This window comes from Triticum dicoccoides, chromosome 4A, assembly GCF_002162155.2.
Source record: "Triticum dicoccoides isolate Atlit2015 ecotype Zavitan chromosome 4A, WEW_v2.0, whole genome shotgun sequence".
Taxonomy (NCBI): Eukaryota; Viridiplantae; Streptophyta; class Magnoliopsida; order Poales; family Poaceae; genus Triticum; species Triticum dicoccoides.
The window spans coordinates 609,427,657-609,443,868 of NC_041386.1; the positions used below are offsets into that span (position 1 = coordinate 609,427,657).

The window sequence follows — 16,212 nt, forward strand, 5'->3', positions numbered from 1 at the left end:
AGAAGACTAAAGCATTGTGGGGGGAGGGATGCTGCTGCCAGACAGTGTCATACAGTCTACAAAATGACAACCAGTGGACTCTTTTAATCTGATAGTGTTTCTTGTAGAAGAAATAGGCAAGATAAATCAAGTCATGATTGAATATTGATTGAGGACTACCAATCCATATATATAAATGTATTGTTTCTGTTACTCAACAGAACATGTAGGTAGCAACCTGATATGATGCTTGATTTGGACGAAAAAACCACAAACCCTTTTTTCCTCTAGAATAAAAGTACCTCCCAAGTGTTCAAAACCACCACAAATTCATCTTGTTGCATATATCAATCGGAATGGATCCTAGTGTGGTTAATGATAATTACAAACTTAGCCTATTCACAATTGATTATTAGCTAAATATAAGAGAACATTGCATGTTTCATCACAGTAATTGCCAGAAAAAACTGAAAAACAAATGTTTCTACTATGTGGCATATATGAACTTAAATATGCTATATCCCCATGTACCTTTTGTTTGCAGGTATCCTCTGGTAGCATTGCAAAAGTGAGAATACATTATGGCCTTGAATGTACATATACGAATAGTAATCTGCCAAGTAAGAAAAGTATCATGTTATATAACATATACAATCAAGTGATATAACTGGACGGATCTCCATACCCATGGAGAAGACCGGACATTGGTGCTGCTGTTGGTGGCGTGCGTTGTCCTGGTCCTAGTCCTGGTCATGGAGACAGACGGGGGTTAGAGAGGGAGGGAGAGACGAGGGAAGATGAGGGATTTGTACCCATGGATGCGCCTCCTCTTGCTTGCAGATCCATGGCGAGCTCGCTCCGTGGGCTAGGGTTTCGGGTCCATGGTTCCGCCGCTGCCGCTGCCACTGCGTGGTTGTGGAGGAGGATGGCTCCGCGGATCTGGGCGCCGACTGAGCAGCTCGAGCCGAGGACGAATCTGGCCGGAGGGGAGGAAGGGTCTCCATGGATGGACGACGAGGGCGGTCCCACGGAGATGGCCGCAACCAACCGGAGCTTGTCGGCTCGATCTGCAACCTTTGGAGCGAAAGAGAGGTCGGGGGTCGCCGGCGGCGGATTTAAGGGAGAGAGTGGAGGTGGGCAGCGGCGAGGAGATCTGGGGGAGGAGATCGACCGAGAGGGGTGGGGGGGAGGAGATCGACCGATGGGGTGGGGGCCACGAGAGAGAGACTTTTTTTCAGGGATTCGTGAGAGAGAGTTTGGCAGGGGTGGGGGTCGATTCGCGTGCGGTGGTGGACACGCTTAGTAGTAGCGTGGGTATATCAAGTCGCTACAGCTATTCGCTTAGTAGTAGCGCAGGTTTTAGCATCCGCGTTATTACTATACCTAGTCTGGAGCCAACGCCCTGGCAACTTTAGTAGTAGCGCTTTTCTCAACTAGCGCGCTACTGCTAAACGGATATTAGTAGCGCAGTTTTGTAAAGAGCGCTACTGCTAATTAGCAGTAGCGTCTGTTTTTAAACCACGCTGCTGGTAAGTTTCTGTGTATAAGGTTTTTCCTAGTAGTGTCTAGGCATTTGACACCTTTATGAATAGGACTATATCCTAGAAAAACACACTGTTTTGAACGAAATGCAAGCTTGCGCGTATTATATGGTCTAAGGTTTGGCCAACATGCGCAACCAAAAACACGAAAAGAGTTGTAGTCAGATGTAATGCCAAAAAGCCGTGTGATGGGAGTTTCAAATTTGATGACTTTTCTAGGAAGCAAATTTATGAGATGTGTGGCGGTCAAGAAAGCTTCATCCCAAAATTTGAGAGGCATAGAAGCATTAGCTGGTAAGGCTAGTCCGACTTCAACAATGTGTCGATGTTTTCTTTCAGCAGACCCATTTTGCTGGTGTGCATGTGGACAAGATACATGATGAGAGATGCCAATTTTCTGGAAAAATTAGTTTAGCTTCTCATACTCACCTCCCCAGTCGGTTTGCATAGCAATGATTTTAGAGTCTAGTTTACGTTCAACAAGATTTTGGAAATTAGAAAAAACTTGAAATACATCAGATCATTTCTTCAGAAGATAAATCCAAGTGAATTTACTATAGTCATCAATAAAACTCACATAATATGACTGTCTACCGACTGACGTGGGAGCAGGCCCCAAACATCTGAAAATACAAGCTGTAATGGAGCAGTAGATATACTAATAGAGGATACGGTAACTAGTGACTTTTAGCTTGTTGACACGGATCACAAACTGACTCACTACTAGACTCATGAGAATAAGGAAGATTATTCTTGCTAAGAACAAGTTTAACAATGACCGAAGATGGATGACCTAAACGACTATGCCACTTTGATGAGGACGGCTTGGTGACGACAAAAGCTTGCTTATCTGACGATGATGATGATATGAGCGGGTAGAGACCTCCCACACACCTTCCTCTAAGAATTACTCTCCTCGTTGCCAAATCCTTAATCAAAAAGAAATAAGGGTAAAATTCTATGAGAACTTGATTATCAAGAGTGAAACGATGAACGGAGAGAAGATTTTTAGAGGTTTGAGGAACATGTAGAATATTGTTGAGTTGTAAATTTTTGACAGGAGTTTTAACAATTGATTGACCAACATAAGTAATTGCCATACCAGAACCGCTTGCCGTGTGTACTTGTTCACGTCCATTGTACTTGGTCCTCGTGGTCAACTTGTCGAGTTCTCCAGTGATGTGATCGGTGGCGCCAGTATCTACATACCAATTTGTATCGACGCCATAGGAGTTGGTGACAGCGTTAGCCCCCATCTCCTCATGGTCATTGTCTTCATAGCGCCACCAACAAGTACGAGCGCCACCTGCATGATGTTTGAAGCAGATTTGACACTCAGGATAATCATAGTTTTGTTGCTGTTGTTGTTGTGGCTGATGTCATTGTTGTAGTTGATGTGGTTGCTGCCGTGGACGCCCGCGATAGCCCCTACCGCTGGTGGCAGGAGAGGAAGAACGGTCTCCTTGGCCGCGCCCCCTAGCTCCACGTCCGCGCCCCCTGCTTCTGTTCTGGGCGCGTCCTCTGTACGCGGCGTTTGCTGAGGTGTTAAAGCCCCCGCTTGCGCCGTCGGCTAGCATCTCCATGCGCTGGTCAAAGGCAGCAATCTGGGCAAAGAGATCATCCACCGTGATGTTGTTCTTGATAGCACCGACTGCTGCTACAATTGGATCATAGTCCCGATCGAGTCCAGCGTGGATGTAGTCAACCATCTCCGGATCAGACACCGGACGGCCAGCTGCTGCTAGTTCATCCCCGAAGCTTTTCATCTTCCTGATGTATGAGGCGCTGGACATGGTGCCCTTCTTCGTATTGGCAATGGAGGTGCGTAAGTTTGTGATCCGAGATTGTGATTGTGAGGCGAACAAAGTGGTTACTCCAATCCACAGTTCATGTGTGCTCTCCTTCCCGACAAATTGTGCGAGAATTTCCTTTGAGAGAGAGTTCAGCAGGTAGCTGAGAACCTGCTGGTCCTTCGACAACCATGGTCCATAGAGGGGATTTGGCCCCATGGCCATGGTCTTGTCCGGCTGCTGCTGCTCCACCGTTTTCGGGGGCGCTGCATCCGTTCCATCGAGGAGGCCAGTGACCTGCGCACCTCGCAGGGCCGGCATCACTTGTGCCTTCCATATAAGGTAGTTTCCCTTGGTCAGCTTCTCAGATGGGTGGAGTTCCGAGGTTGAGGACGACCTGGGCTGACGGGGAAGCCATCGCTCGATGGGTTTCTGGCGAGAAGTTTCTGACGAGAGGCTTTCTGGCGAGAGTTTTTCTATTTCTGTAGCTAGATCGATGGGAAGAGGTCGGCTCTGTATATCATATTAGATTGGAAGCGTTCCTACTCCTCGAGGGAGCCGCATCGTGTATATTTATATTGGGCGAGAAGAGCCTTCGCCGTGGCGTACAAGTTGCAATCGATCTCCTGGATCGATCCGTTACAGGAGTTGGAGTCACGTACGGGAGGAAGTAGAGATGTAGAGATACGCAAGGAAGATTGAGATTACAAACACGTTAAATGCTATATCTCACGTATATTCTAACAGGGGGCAACATTTTGGAATAGGTGCTGGCGGGAGGAGACAAGAGGAGGACCGGTGCTGCATCTACCGCGCCGCCGGCGTCTCTGCGTCATGGAGCAGTGGGGTATCTCTTTTTTCCCTCTATTTAATAATGATGTTGCCCGTACCAATATGGTAGGACAAAAATCCATCGCACGGCCATGTGAGGAGCAGCAAAACGGGACTTGCTATTCCACGCAGTGCACACCGCGACGATGCGAAACGCGTACCCCCACTTGCCCTTTTGGGCTGCCATGCGGGAGCGACGCCCCCCGTTGTTTTCATTTCGTTTTCTTCTATTTTTTCTTTTATGTTTATGTGTTTTCTTCTTTAAAATAATCTAGGATTTCAACAAAGTTTCAAATGACGAAATATTGTCAAATTTTGATTAAAATGTTCATTAAATCATAAATTTCTTGTGAATTCAAAAGTTGTTCGTTGTTTTGAATAATGTTCGCAGATTAAAAAACATTAGTGATTTTGAAACATTATGCGTATATTCAAAATAAATTCATGATTTGCAAAAAAATTTGCGAAATAAAAAATGTTCACGATTTTGAAAATAGTTCACATATTAAAAATACTCGTGTATTTAAATTAATGTTCATGAATAAAAAAAGCTTCATGCATTATAAAACAATGTTCACAAAATTAAAAAAATAGTCCATTGCTTAAAAAATGTCTGATGGTTCAAAAAACCTTCATCAAAAAAGAAAAAAATCATCAATTTTAAAATTGTTCCCAAATTTCAAAAATATTCACTGATTCAAAAAATTGTTCATGTGTTTCAGAAAAAATGTTCATAACTTCAAACAAATGTTTGCATATCTGAAAAAAATTGTGAATTCGAAATATGTTCATGAATATTAACAGAGTGTTTGTGAATTTCAGTAATGTTCACTATTTTAAAAGATATGATCATGATTGTAAAAAAAACATTCATGAATTCGAAAAGGATCACAATTTCAAAATTTATTCATGAATTTGAAATATGTATGCCAGAAGAAAATAATAATAAAATAAAATGGAAAGAAAATAAAATGAACATGAAAAAATAAACAGGAATAAACAAAATAAAAAAAGAAATAAAATTTCTAATGAAAGAAGAAAGGAAAAATGGAAATTGAAAAAGCAGGAAAAAACCATCTGAAAAGGGCGTCCGACCAAAGTGTACATAGCAAGAAGGCGGGGGATATAAAACATGGAATTAGCAATATAATATTTTTATAGACTTGTGAAAGAAAGAAAGAGGTTTTTCTGCAGCCATTATTTCTTATTTCCTTAGGGGTAGGCATTTCGCCTATGGCGCCGTTATTAGCCTAATGGTATAGGGGCACAACCCCCTGTACACTAGGAGTAGTAACAGGCCAGCCCATTTGTATTTGTGTTTGTTTTTTCTGTGTTTCCACTTGGGTTTTCTATGTTTTTTTTCTTTATTGTTTTCTTGTTTTGATTTCCATATATTTGTGAATTTCATTACAAAACGATGAATTGTTTCCAATATTGATGAATATTTCTTAAAATCGATCAACTTTCTTGCCAATTTGATGGACATTTTTCAAAATTGATAAAGTTTTATCAAATTTGATGAATTTTTTTCAAATTTGATAAATTGTTTTTCTGATTTGATGATCTTTTACAAAACTGATGAACTTTATTTAAAATTTGATGAACTTTTCATAAACGTGATAGTTTTTTTTCAATTTGCGTGAACTTTTCTTCAATTCGATGATCTTTTTTTTTTGAAATTTCTGAACTTCTTGTGAATTTTATGATCTTTTTTTTCAGAATCCGTGAACATTTGTAACTCACAAAAAATTTCATTTTTCATTTTCCATATTTTTTCAAAAGTTAATGGATGACCAGTCAACTGGTCAATCGCGACCGGTCAAAATGTAATCGAGCAACCTGGGGAACCAGTCTCGATCGAGGGTTCGCCTCCTACATAAGCTGGCCAATGGGCAGGGGTGCATGAGCGTCGGTTCCTTCAAGTGGCACTTAAGCCGCCACATAGGAGCTCCTTGATACACGCTAGGTCGCTATTTGGGGACCTATACCCAAATAGGATCTGCTGAGGAAAGCGATGGGAAAGAAGGAAGGAAGTGGGGTGGTGCCCTGTCCGGCGCATCAGTGTCCAAGGCCCAAGGACACTATGTCGTGGCATGTCAATCAACACGCCATTTCCTCGCAAAAAAAAATCAACACGCCATAGGCGTATAGCGTTCTTATCTCTAACTAGTGGCAAAAATGAAAACAGAAGTAAAATGTCTATCTACTAGTATCTCAGAAGACAGAGCGAAAGGATAACTAAAATAAGTACACACAAAAATGAATCAAAAAAGAATAGGACATGATATTATTATGCTTGTCCGTAGGGGTGCGATGCGAGCCAGCTCATTTTTTTAGAACGAAGGCTCAAGCAGAGCCCGGCTTTGAATTATCCAATGTGCAAATGTCCAACAAGTATTTAGATAAAATGTTCAACGCGTACGATAATTTTTTTAACACGTATTATAAAACTGTTCAACTTGTATTCAAAAAGGTTGACATATGTTTTAATAAATAAGTAAAACTAAATATAAAAAATACAAGGAAAAGTAAATAAAAAGAAAAAATGTGACAGAAAAATAGAGAGAAAATAAAAAAGGGAAAAATGTATGGGCGCTTCTAAAACCGGTGCATAGAGGCTGCTCTCGCTAAGAACCCGCGTATGGTGTCTGAGGTTTTATTACGAATTTGGGCCAAGCCAGCGGAGGCGGGCCAGAACCGAAGGAAGAAGCGCGCGAAGAAACGAGCCGCCATGCACCAGTGGATGGAGCGACCTCGTCCTCAACTGCCCCCGACGTGCTCGCTCCTCGCCCTCATCCACAAAGACTCTGCTCCGCCGCCGCATCGCGCGAGCGTCGATTCTATCACTCTCCCCCACCCGGCCTATAAATCCACCAGCAAGCCATGTCCGATCCTTCGCCGTTCCTCTTCAACCTCCGCATCAGTCCATCCATCCAACACCCATCCTCCTCCGCGACGCAAGATCGGCTGAAACCGGCCGGCCGGCCGATCCAATCCAGGTTCGTGCATGTCATATCTGCATGAGATGTTGATTTCTAAATCTGAAATCAGTGCCGCCACGTGCATCTGAAATTAGGTTGCGGATTAAACGTTCCCCTAATTTAGTTTGCCTTGCACGCGCTCTGCTCTAGTAATGGGGATGGCGTCGGCGGCGGCGCCATTGATCGTGTCTCTGCTGTACTGCGCGGCGTTGGCGGTGCACGCGTCGCACGTCGTGTACCCGGAGCTCCAGTCGTTGGAGGCCACGGAGGTGGACAAGGAGCTACGCACCGGGTACCACTTCCAGCCCCCCAAGCATTGGATCAATGGTACGTATGTGTGGAATATTTATTTCCTCGTTTCACCGTCAGTTGCTTAGTATGTTATACTCACTCCTCGCAATTTCTTTTGTCTGGCCTTTGTTAATTGGATGACATCGAACCTCTTCACAACGATGCAACGATTGATCAGATCCAAATGGTACGTGCACTCATACAAATTGATCACTCTCGCCATCTATCTATTGGTCAAATGATGAATTAGTAATCAGTTTTGCATGACTATCTATTGTGCACTTTGTATGACATTGTGTGACTCAACATCTCAACGTCTGGATGCATGCAGGGCCCATGTACTACAAGGGGCTGTACCATCTCTTCTACCAGTACAACCCCAAGGGCGCCGTGTGGGGGAACATCATCTGGGCGCACTCGGTGTCAACCGACCTCATCGACTGGGTGGCGTTGGAGCCCGGGATCTACCCGTCCAAGCCGTTCGACATCAACGGTTGCTGGTCGGGCTCCGCCACCATTCTGCCCAACGGCGTCCCTGTCATCATGTACACAGGAATCGACCCCAACGACCGCCAGGTGCAGAACGTTGCGTACCCGGCCAACCTCTCCGACCCCTTCCTCCGCAAGTGGGTCAAGCCCGACTATAACCCCATCATCAATCCTGACCGAGGCATCAACGCCAGCGCCTTCCGTGATCCCACCACTGCTTGGTACGGGCCAGACGGGTACGTACATCACCATTTATTTTATCGTGTGCCATGTTGACACACATGTAAATATGATGTTGAGCATGTTTGGCCAGTTGATATTTACAAAAAGATCATGCCATATGCTGATGTGCGTGATTGATTTGCAGACACTGGAGGCTGGTGGTGGGCAGCAAGGAGAACATGAGGGGGATCGCGGTGTTGTACCGGAGCCGTGACTTTAGGAGGTGGATCAAGGCACACCACTCGCTGCACGCTGGGCTAACAGGGATGTGGGAGTGCCCAGACTTCTACCCCGTGGCGGTGCCCGGTGGCAGACGTCACCACCAGAACGGTGTGGACACCGCAGAGCTGCATGACAGCACAGTCGCTGCGGAGGTAAAATACGTGCTCAAGGTGAGCCTCGACGTAACGCGCTACGAGTACTACACCATTGGCTGGTACGACCATGCCAAGGACAGGTACACCCCTGACCTCGACTTCCCAGACAATGACTATGGTCTCCGATACGACTACGGCGACTTCTATGCATCGAAGTCGTTCTTTGACCCGGTCAAGAAGCGTCGCGTGCTCTGGGGCTGGGCCAATGAATCGGACACTGTCCCCGACGACCGCAACAAGGGTTGGGCTGGCATCCAGGTCACTCTACACATCCACATTTACACCACACGAACAGAATGTCTTCACTCTACACATTCACTATTTTTTCCAAGGGTTGGGCTCTGGGGTTGGAATGACCTTCACATGGCTCTTCACGTACTGAGATTTAAATGTATTGTTGTTTCTGAATTTTTAGGCGATACCGAGGAAGATCTTCCTGTCACGGAGCGGCAGGCAGCTAATTCAGTGGCCGGTAGAGGAGATCAAGTCATTGCGCGCAAAGCACGTCAATGTCAGCAACAAGGCTGTCAAGAGCGGCGAGTTCTTCAAGGTCGGCGGCTTCAAATCCGTGCAGGTCAGTACAATAGTGTATATACACTTGATATAAACAACATGGGGCGGTGGCCCTCCTCTCTGAATTGTCAGTGAATGACGAGCCACTGCTATATATGCTAGTCGGATGTGGAGGCAGCGTTCATGATCAAGAACCTTGAGAAGGCGGAGAAATTCAACGCGTCGTGGCGGACAGACGCGCAGGGGCTGTGCAAGAAGCTCAACTCACATGTCAAGGGCGGCGTCGGGCCATTTGGACTCTGGCTGCTCGCCTCCGATGACCTCAAGGAGAGGACAGCTGTTTTCTTCAGGGTATTCAAGAACAACGACACCAGCTATGTCGTCCTCATGTGCAACGACCCTACAAGGTAGATCCAATGCATATAACTCACTCAAGTCACCTTTTTGTATATGTATATACAACTTGCAATTTACCACACTCTAGATCCCGTAATCCTGAATGATCGATCGGGCAGGTCGTCATTCGAGTCGCAGATCTACAGACCGACCTTCGCCGGCTTTGTCAATGTCGACATATCTAAGACCAAGAAGATCGCCCTAAGGACATTGGTACGTGACCACAAAATCTACATTGAATTAGTTACTTACTGAATACACCATTGCAAGAGGGTTCTAAGCCATGTCACGGAATCCATTTCAGATCGACCACTCTGTCGTGGAAAGTTTTGGTGCCGGCGGCAAGACGTGCATCCTCACGAGGGTCTACCCGAGGAAGGCCGTCGGGGACAATGCACACCTGTTCGTCTTCAACAATGGCGAGTCGGACATCAAGCTCACCAACCTGCGTGCATGGGAGATGAAGACCCCCACGATGAACAAGCGTCTGGGGCAGTAGCAACAGCCCGGCCCGGTAGATCGAGGATTCAGAGTAGCCTAGACTAGCCATAGCTAGCTAGCTTGTTGATTTAGTTGAGATTAATTAGGAGAGGTCCAGGTTTAGTGATGAGTTGTTAGAAAGGACCGGAAATGATCCATTTTGTTTCAGAACCTTTTCCAAATGGCAGGAGGCCTTGAAAAGCCAACATTTTTTGTTGGCATGCAAGATATCATCAACATATCAACAAAATTTTGAAAGACAGAGAAAATAAATGTTGGTGGTTCCACGTGAGGTTACTCAGGTAGAGTGAGGATCCACCTTAGCTAATTAGTATTACCTCCGTCTTAAAACGTTTGTCTTAGATTTATCTAGATATACAAATGTATCTAAGACTAAAATGTGTCTAGATGTGTTGGTCGCCACTTCCGACTGAAGTGCATTGTAGGTCCTTGAACTATTTCAGGGGTGCCATGTAAGTCCTCAAACTATGAAAATCCGCATTCAGATCTTCGAAGTGTAGTAAGTATGTCATTCAGCTCCAAAATCTTTCCGACCCCATATGACCGCCCAACTTGTGCTATTGACTCGTGACACGTCGGACATGGGGCCCGCAAGATAACGCCGGTGACGGAAATATGCAAATACATTCAAAGTCATGAACTATTTTGAAATTCATAAACTCAAAAACTCATGTAGCGCACCATTGTACAATTCAAGAAAAATCGGTAGCTTTTGATTATTTTTTCGTCAGCCAATTTTTTCATGAACACTCAAAAGAAATTCATGAATTTGGAAAAAGTTGGACACATTTAATAAATTTTCATGAATTTTTAAAATGTTAGAAATATTTAGTTTACTTGTGTATTTAAAAATGTTCACAAATTTGCAAAAATTCTCAAAGCTGAAAAATATCTTCATTAATTGAAAAGTACGTTTATGAATTTACAAAAGTTTTTATTAATTTAAATGTTCATGGTTTCAAAAAAGTTCACGAATATGGAGAAAATGTTCATGACTTTAAAAAAGTGTTCGGTGAAAATGAAAAAAATGTTTTTCCATATTCACGAACGACACAGACATTTTTTAAGTTGTGAACTTTTTTTCCATATTCACGAACATTGTTTTAAAGTCATGAAAGTGTATAAATGTTCGCGAACATTTTTCCATATTCGTGAATGACGCGAACATTGTTTTAAATTCGTGAACATTTTTTACCATAACCTCGAACATTTATTTTAAAGTCGTGAAAGTACATGAATGTTTGCGAACATTTTTTCCATATTGGCGGATGATGCGGACATTTTTCTAACATCAGGTACAGTTTATCCATATTCCCTAAAATTTTGTTGAAGTCATGAAAGTATATGGATGTTCGAATATTTCTTCCATACTCGCGAACATGTTTTTTAAAGTCGTGAACATGTTTTCCATATTCATGATTTTCGAAGTCGTGAAAGTATATGAATGTTTGCAAACATTTTTGCATATTCATGAACAATGCAGACATTTTTTTAAAGTCATGATTTTTTTTCTATATCCGTGAACATTTTTTTAAAGTCATGAAAGTGTATGAAAGTTCCCGAACAACACGAACAATTTTTAAAGTCACGGACATTTTCTTTTCATATTCACGAACATTTTTTTATAGTCGTGAAGGTGTATGAATGTACACGAACATTTTTCGATATTCACGAATGGCGCCGACATTTTTTCCCATATCGTGAACGACGCGGACATATATTTAAAGTTCATGAATTTGAATTTATTTACATATTTTTGTCACCGGCAGTCACCCTGCGGGCCCGTGGTCCAACGTGTCACGGGTCAACGGTGCTAGCTGGCTGGTCACGCGGGGTCATACGGATTTTGTACTTGAATGATACACTTACTGCACTTCGACGAACTGAATGCCGATTTTTATAGTTTAGGGACCTACATGACATCCCTAAAATAGTTCAAGGACCTACAATGCACTTTATTCGTCAGTAGAGGGGGGCGTTGCCCACCCACACTTGAAAAAAATGCGTTGAAATAGATTGAAAAAGAGAATAGTATTTTGCACCCCAGATCTTCATGATTTGAGACTTGTGTACCCTGGATGGGCAGACCTTCTCTCCAGCTCTGCATGTAGGATGAATATATTTTTGAACATAATACAACCGAAGTCGCTCACATACACAAGCATATAATCACCCTATAAATGCACACACGCATACCTTACCCTTATGAGCACCAATGCCAAGTTTAGGACTTAAACCCTGGTGGGCCGGGGATACCACTGTCCTCCTAACCATCCTACCTCAGGTTGGTTCGCTGCAAGACGAATGGTGTTATTTATCTTTTGATAAATTTGTAGTTCATAACCTGCAGTCATGATTAATTTCCTACATTATTCGCCTCGAGACAATAAGATGTTTATGAAAATATGTTATGAAAAATCCCCAGATTAAGTTCTTACTAATTGTAATTACGCACAGTTAAAAAAATATATACTATGATTACGACTTTACTTTACGTGTACCATCGAACAGGTTCGTAATCATGCATATGAGGACTACCCAATACATGTTTTTTTCTTTATTATTTCAAGTGAGTACCAGGTAAATAGTGCTGGTTTTTCTTAATGAACCGAGGGAGTACAGTACTAGCTAGCAGGTAGCTGACCCAGGCGTGTCCAATGAATGGATGGGAATCCATGACAACCTATTGCCTCCAAGGCTTGCTTCAGGTATACCTAACTGGCAAATCAATCAACCAAGTGGTTGCACCGTCCCATCCGTATTGATATTATTATACCTTTCGTGCATGGCCGTATACGTGTACGTGTATATGCTGCTAGCTAAGCAGTACTAGTAGTTGATTGCTCAGGTCTCTGTTGTATAGTTCGCATCTCCTTGTCCTGTTATCTCCTCTTAATTACAAATTAATACCCGCCAATATGTGTCACGTCCTTGCTTAGCTAGCTACTCATTCATTTATTTATTCACTCACAGATGCCTAATCTACCGAACCATGCTAATAAACTATCCTCTGTTTCATCAGACCTAATGGAACAAGAAGGAACAGCCAATTGCCCATGTTCTGTCGTCTTCATTTTTGGTTTCTTCACATGGGAACATATGTGTGTCCATTTTTTTTAGTTTACATGATCAAAGATTAACGAGAGCTAATTATAACCGTCAAAATGCACTTAAATAAGTTAGTAGGTGTTGTTGTTAAGTACACACGGGACTATTAGCATCTTACCTCAACAGGAGTAGTTGCACATGCAGTTCAATGATCACATATGATACATGATTTGTTCCCTATATATAAAAAGTTGTTCATACTCAGATTTCAGGAATTGCCAGCTGGCTAGTACTCCAGTAGTAACCACTAATTTTCCGGCAAAAATAAAATGCCCCTTAGTACAAAACTGCGACACTATTATGGATCGGAGAGAGTAACCCTGCATGCGAGGAGTTCTTTTTCGAGAGTATACCCTGCATGCGAGGAGTAAGTAGGCTACATGAAACAGTAGTTATGCATGCAGGCTAAAATTGTTGCTTAATTACTATGGACAAGTGACAGAGAGAAAGACATGCATAAGTATATATTTTTGTACTACAGTACCACAGTGCACAACCGCTGGCGGCTCGATGAGTCGTCGTCGTTTATATAAGTAGGCACCGTCCGTGAATGAGACCTCAACTTTACTCAACCGCTATGCATGTAGGTAGGTAACATATCCCAATCAGCTCTCTTCGATCATATCCATATTTCCCTAGCTAGCTTTCCTTTTCTAGGTTCTGTGCAAGGAGTTTGGTTATATGTACTCTACACAGAAATCAAATACAACATATATATGCAAATGAAAATAGAAGGCATTGGCTAATTAAATTTATGCAGCCTCATTTGTGATGAGAGAGCCTCATAGCAAGAGATTTTTCTTGCAAATGTAAAGACAAAAGTACTAAACAAAATCCATTCCTTTCCCAAGAAAGTTGTATCTTGGTGGATGTATTGGTCTTTAGACACACACAACCCTACACAGCCAACCATGAAAAGTTGAAAATAATCACTCCTTGGATAAAATAATCAAGGAATCAATCAAGCAAATATATATTAATCCACATACAAATATGCATGGGTGGCTGTTCAACCAGACAATAATACACTTCTACAACTTTGTATCCAGAAGATTATATCCTACTCAAAAAGCAAAAAGGAAATTTAAAATAAAATGGAATCTTGCATTAGATAAATAGATATAGATGATGTCCCGTGAGCCTAGCCAACTAGGTAAGGACCGGCGCGGCGCCGCCGGTGCCATCTCCAACCTCCAGCTAGCTTATTAGGTGCTACGACCATCCCTAACCTCCCTATCATTTCCACCATCACGTTCCTATCTGCAAACCAACCAATTTAGAGACATCACATGGTATATATACAAATCCAAATCCTTTCCACTTAGCTCATCATCAGAGCACAAACCAGGCAGGCGGTGGATCGATCGGTCGGCGCCAAGAAATTCCCATCCTTCAAGTTCTTGGTTGATCGAGTGATCATGGCGGCAGCAGCGGTGACGCTGCTATTGCTTTTCGCCTCCTGCATGCATGCCGCCGTGTTCTGCGCGGCGGCCCCGTTCGATGAGGTGCCGACGGTGACCTTCGACGAGGGCTTCGCCCCGCTCTTCGGCGAGTCCAACATGGGTCGCTCCTCCGGCGGCGACGCCGTGAGCATCACCCTGGACCGGAGCACCGGCTCCGGCTTTATTTCCAAGCGCTACTACCACCATGGACTCTTCAGCGCCGATGTCAAGCTCCCGGCCGGCCACACGGCCGGCGTCGTCGTCGCCTTTTACCTCTCCAACGGCGACGTCTTCGAGGCCACCCACGACGAGCTGGACTTCGAGTTCCTCGGCAACCGCGCGGGTCACCGGTGGCGGATGCAGACCAACGTGTACGGCAACGGCAGCACGGCGCGCGGCCGGGAGGAGCGGTACGTGCTGCCCTTCGACCCCACCGCCGCCAAGCACAGGTTCTCCATCCTCTGGTCCTCCAGTTCCGTCGTGTTCTACGTCGACGGCACCCCCGTCCGCGAGGCGCAGCGCCGCCGTAGTCGCCGTCGTTTTACGGACGACGGCATGGGTCCCGACGGCGACGACAGTGACATGGGTGCCGACTACCCGTCCAAGCCCATGGCGGTGTACGTGACCATCTGGGACGGCTCCACCTGGGCCACGGAGAACGGCAAGCACACGGTGGACTACGGGCACGGGCCATTCACAGCCGAGTTCTCGGGGCTCGTGCTCCGCGGATGCCCCGCCGACGCCGGCGCAGACATCCGCCAGCTCCACCTCGGCGCCTCCACGCAGCGGTGCGCCACGGCGGAGTGGGAGCTGATGACGGCGGAGTACGCGGTCATGACGGCACAGAAGCGCGCGGCCATGCGGCGGTTCAGGCAGAGGCAGATGGTGTACACGGTGTGCTATGACACGGACCGGTACCCGGCGGCGCTGCCGGAGTGCGAGGTGAACGCGGCGGAGCGGCGGATGTTCGAGCGGTGGGGCGAGTCCAAGGCCTCGTTCCGCTCACGGACGACGCCACCGCCACCGCGGCCGCTTGCTGTGTCCATGATGCAGGCCGACTGAGTGATCGGATCGGACGGACCACCGGCGGCCACGTTGCTGCCTGTACAGTGTTGCTTAGCTAGCTAGTGGTACAAAAGTGATTATTATATGAAGAGCAGTTGGTTGATGATGGATCTGTTTGGTTTTGTATCTAAATATAAATCAGCAAAAAAGCTAGTATGTACCCTAATTGAATGGGTCACTGATTAAAGGTGGTGCTAATTAATCCATCAGCAGGACCAGTATCATTATCTTCTCATTATGCACTAACTCCACTAGTTAGGCTATGATTGCAACATATGGTAGCACAACTTATTCTTTGGTTAGACTGAATCATGCACTGTTTCAAAACATGAACCTACGAATTAAGCAATGCCCTTGCAAAAAGCATAACTTAGCCTACAAATATTATTTGTTTAAAATATTCAGGTTGAGGGAACTAGAAATATTTTGCCGGAAACCACACGATATTAACTAGCCTATATGTTGGATTTACTTAGCGTGCCTTTACTCTTATGAGGACAGAGAAAACTCGAGTAAGGCCCAGTCCCCGACCCCCGCGTCGCCCGAGCCGGGCGACTCAGGGGAAACCTAGCCGCCGGCGCCCCGTCGTCTGCCCTCCGCTCGCCCCCGCATCGTCGCTGCCGGAGGGCCGGCAGGTGAAGCCGCGCCGGGCCCTGGGATGGCGGCGGCGGGGCTGTCCTTCCTCC

General features: G+C 45.0%; 2 protein-coding genes across 2 annotated transcripts; both read left to right on the forward strand.

Annotated features, from left to right (window-relative positions):
- The first annotated feature begins 7,026 nt into the window (after positions 1 to 7,026).
- LOC119287297 (beta-fructofuranosidase, insoluble isoenzyme 3-like) lies at positions 7,027 to 10,182 on the forward strand. The gene is made up of 9 exons (XM_037566820.1): positions 7,027 to 7,140; positions 7,273 to 7,449; positions 7,592 to 7,600; positions 7,745 to 8,138; positions 8,270 to 8,759; positions 8,917 to 9,075; positions 9,177 to 9,421; positions 9,530 to 9,623; positions 9,715 to 10,182. The coding sequence occupies exons 2-9, from the start codon at positions 7,275 to 7,277 to the stop codon at positions 9,907 to 9,909; spliced, it is 1,761 nt and encodes a 586-aa protein (XP_037422717.1). The 5' UTR covers positions 7,027 to 7,140; positions 7,273 to 7,274; the 3' UTR covers positions 9,910 to 10,182.
- A 4,003-nt stretch (positions 10,183 to 14,185) lies between these two features.
- Positions 14,186 to 15,739, forward strand: LOC119287298 (probable xyloglucan endotransglucosylase/hydrolase protein 30). The gene has a single exon (XM_037566822.1). It carries the CDS (start codon positions 14,438 to 14,440, stop codon positions 15,521 to 15,523), a length of 1,086 nt encoding a protein of 361 aa, XP_037422719.1. The 5' UTR covers positions 14,186 to 14,437; the 3' UTR covers positions 15,524 to 15,739.
- Positions 15,740 to 16,212: the final 473 nt, after the last annotated feature.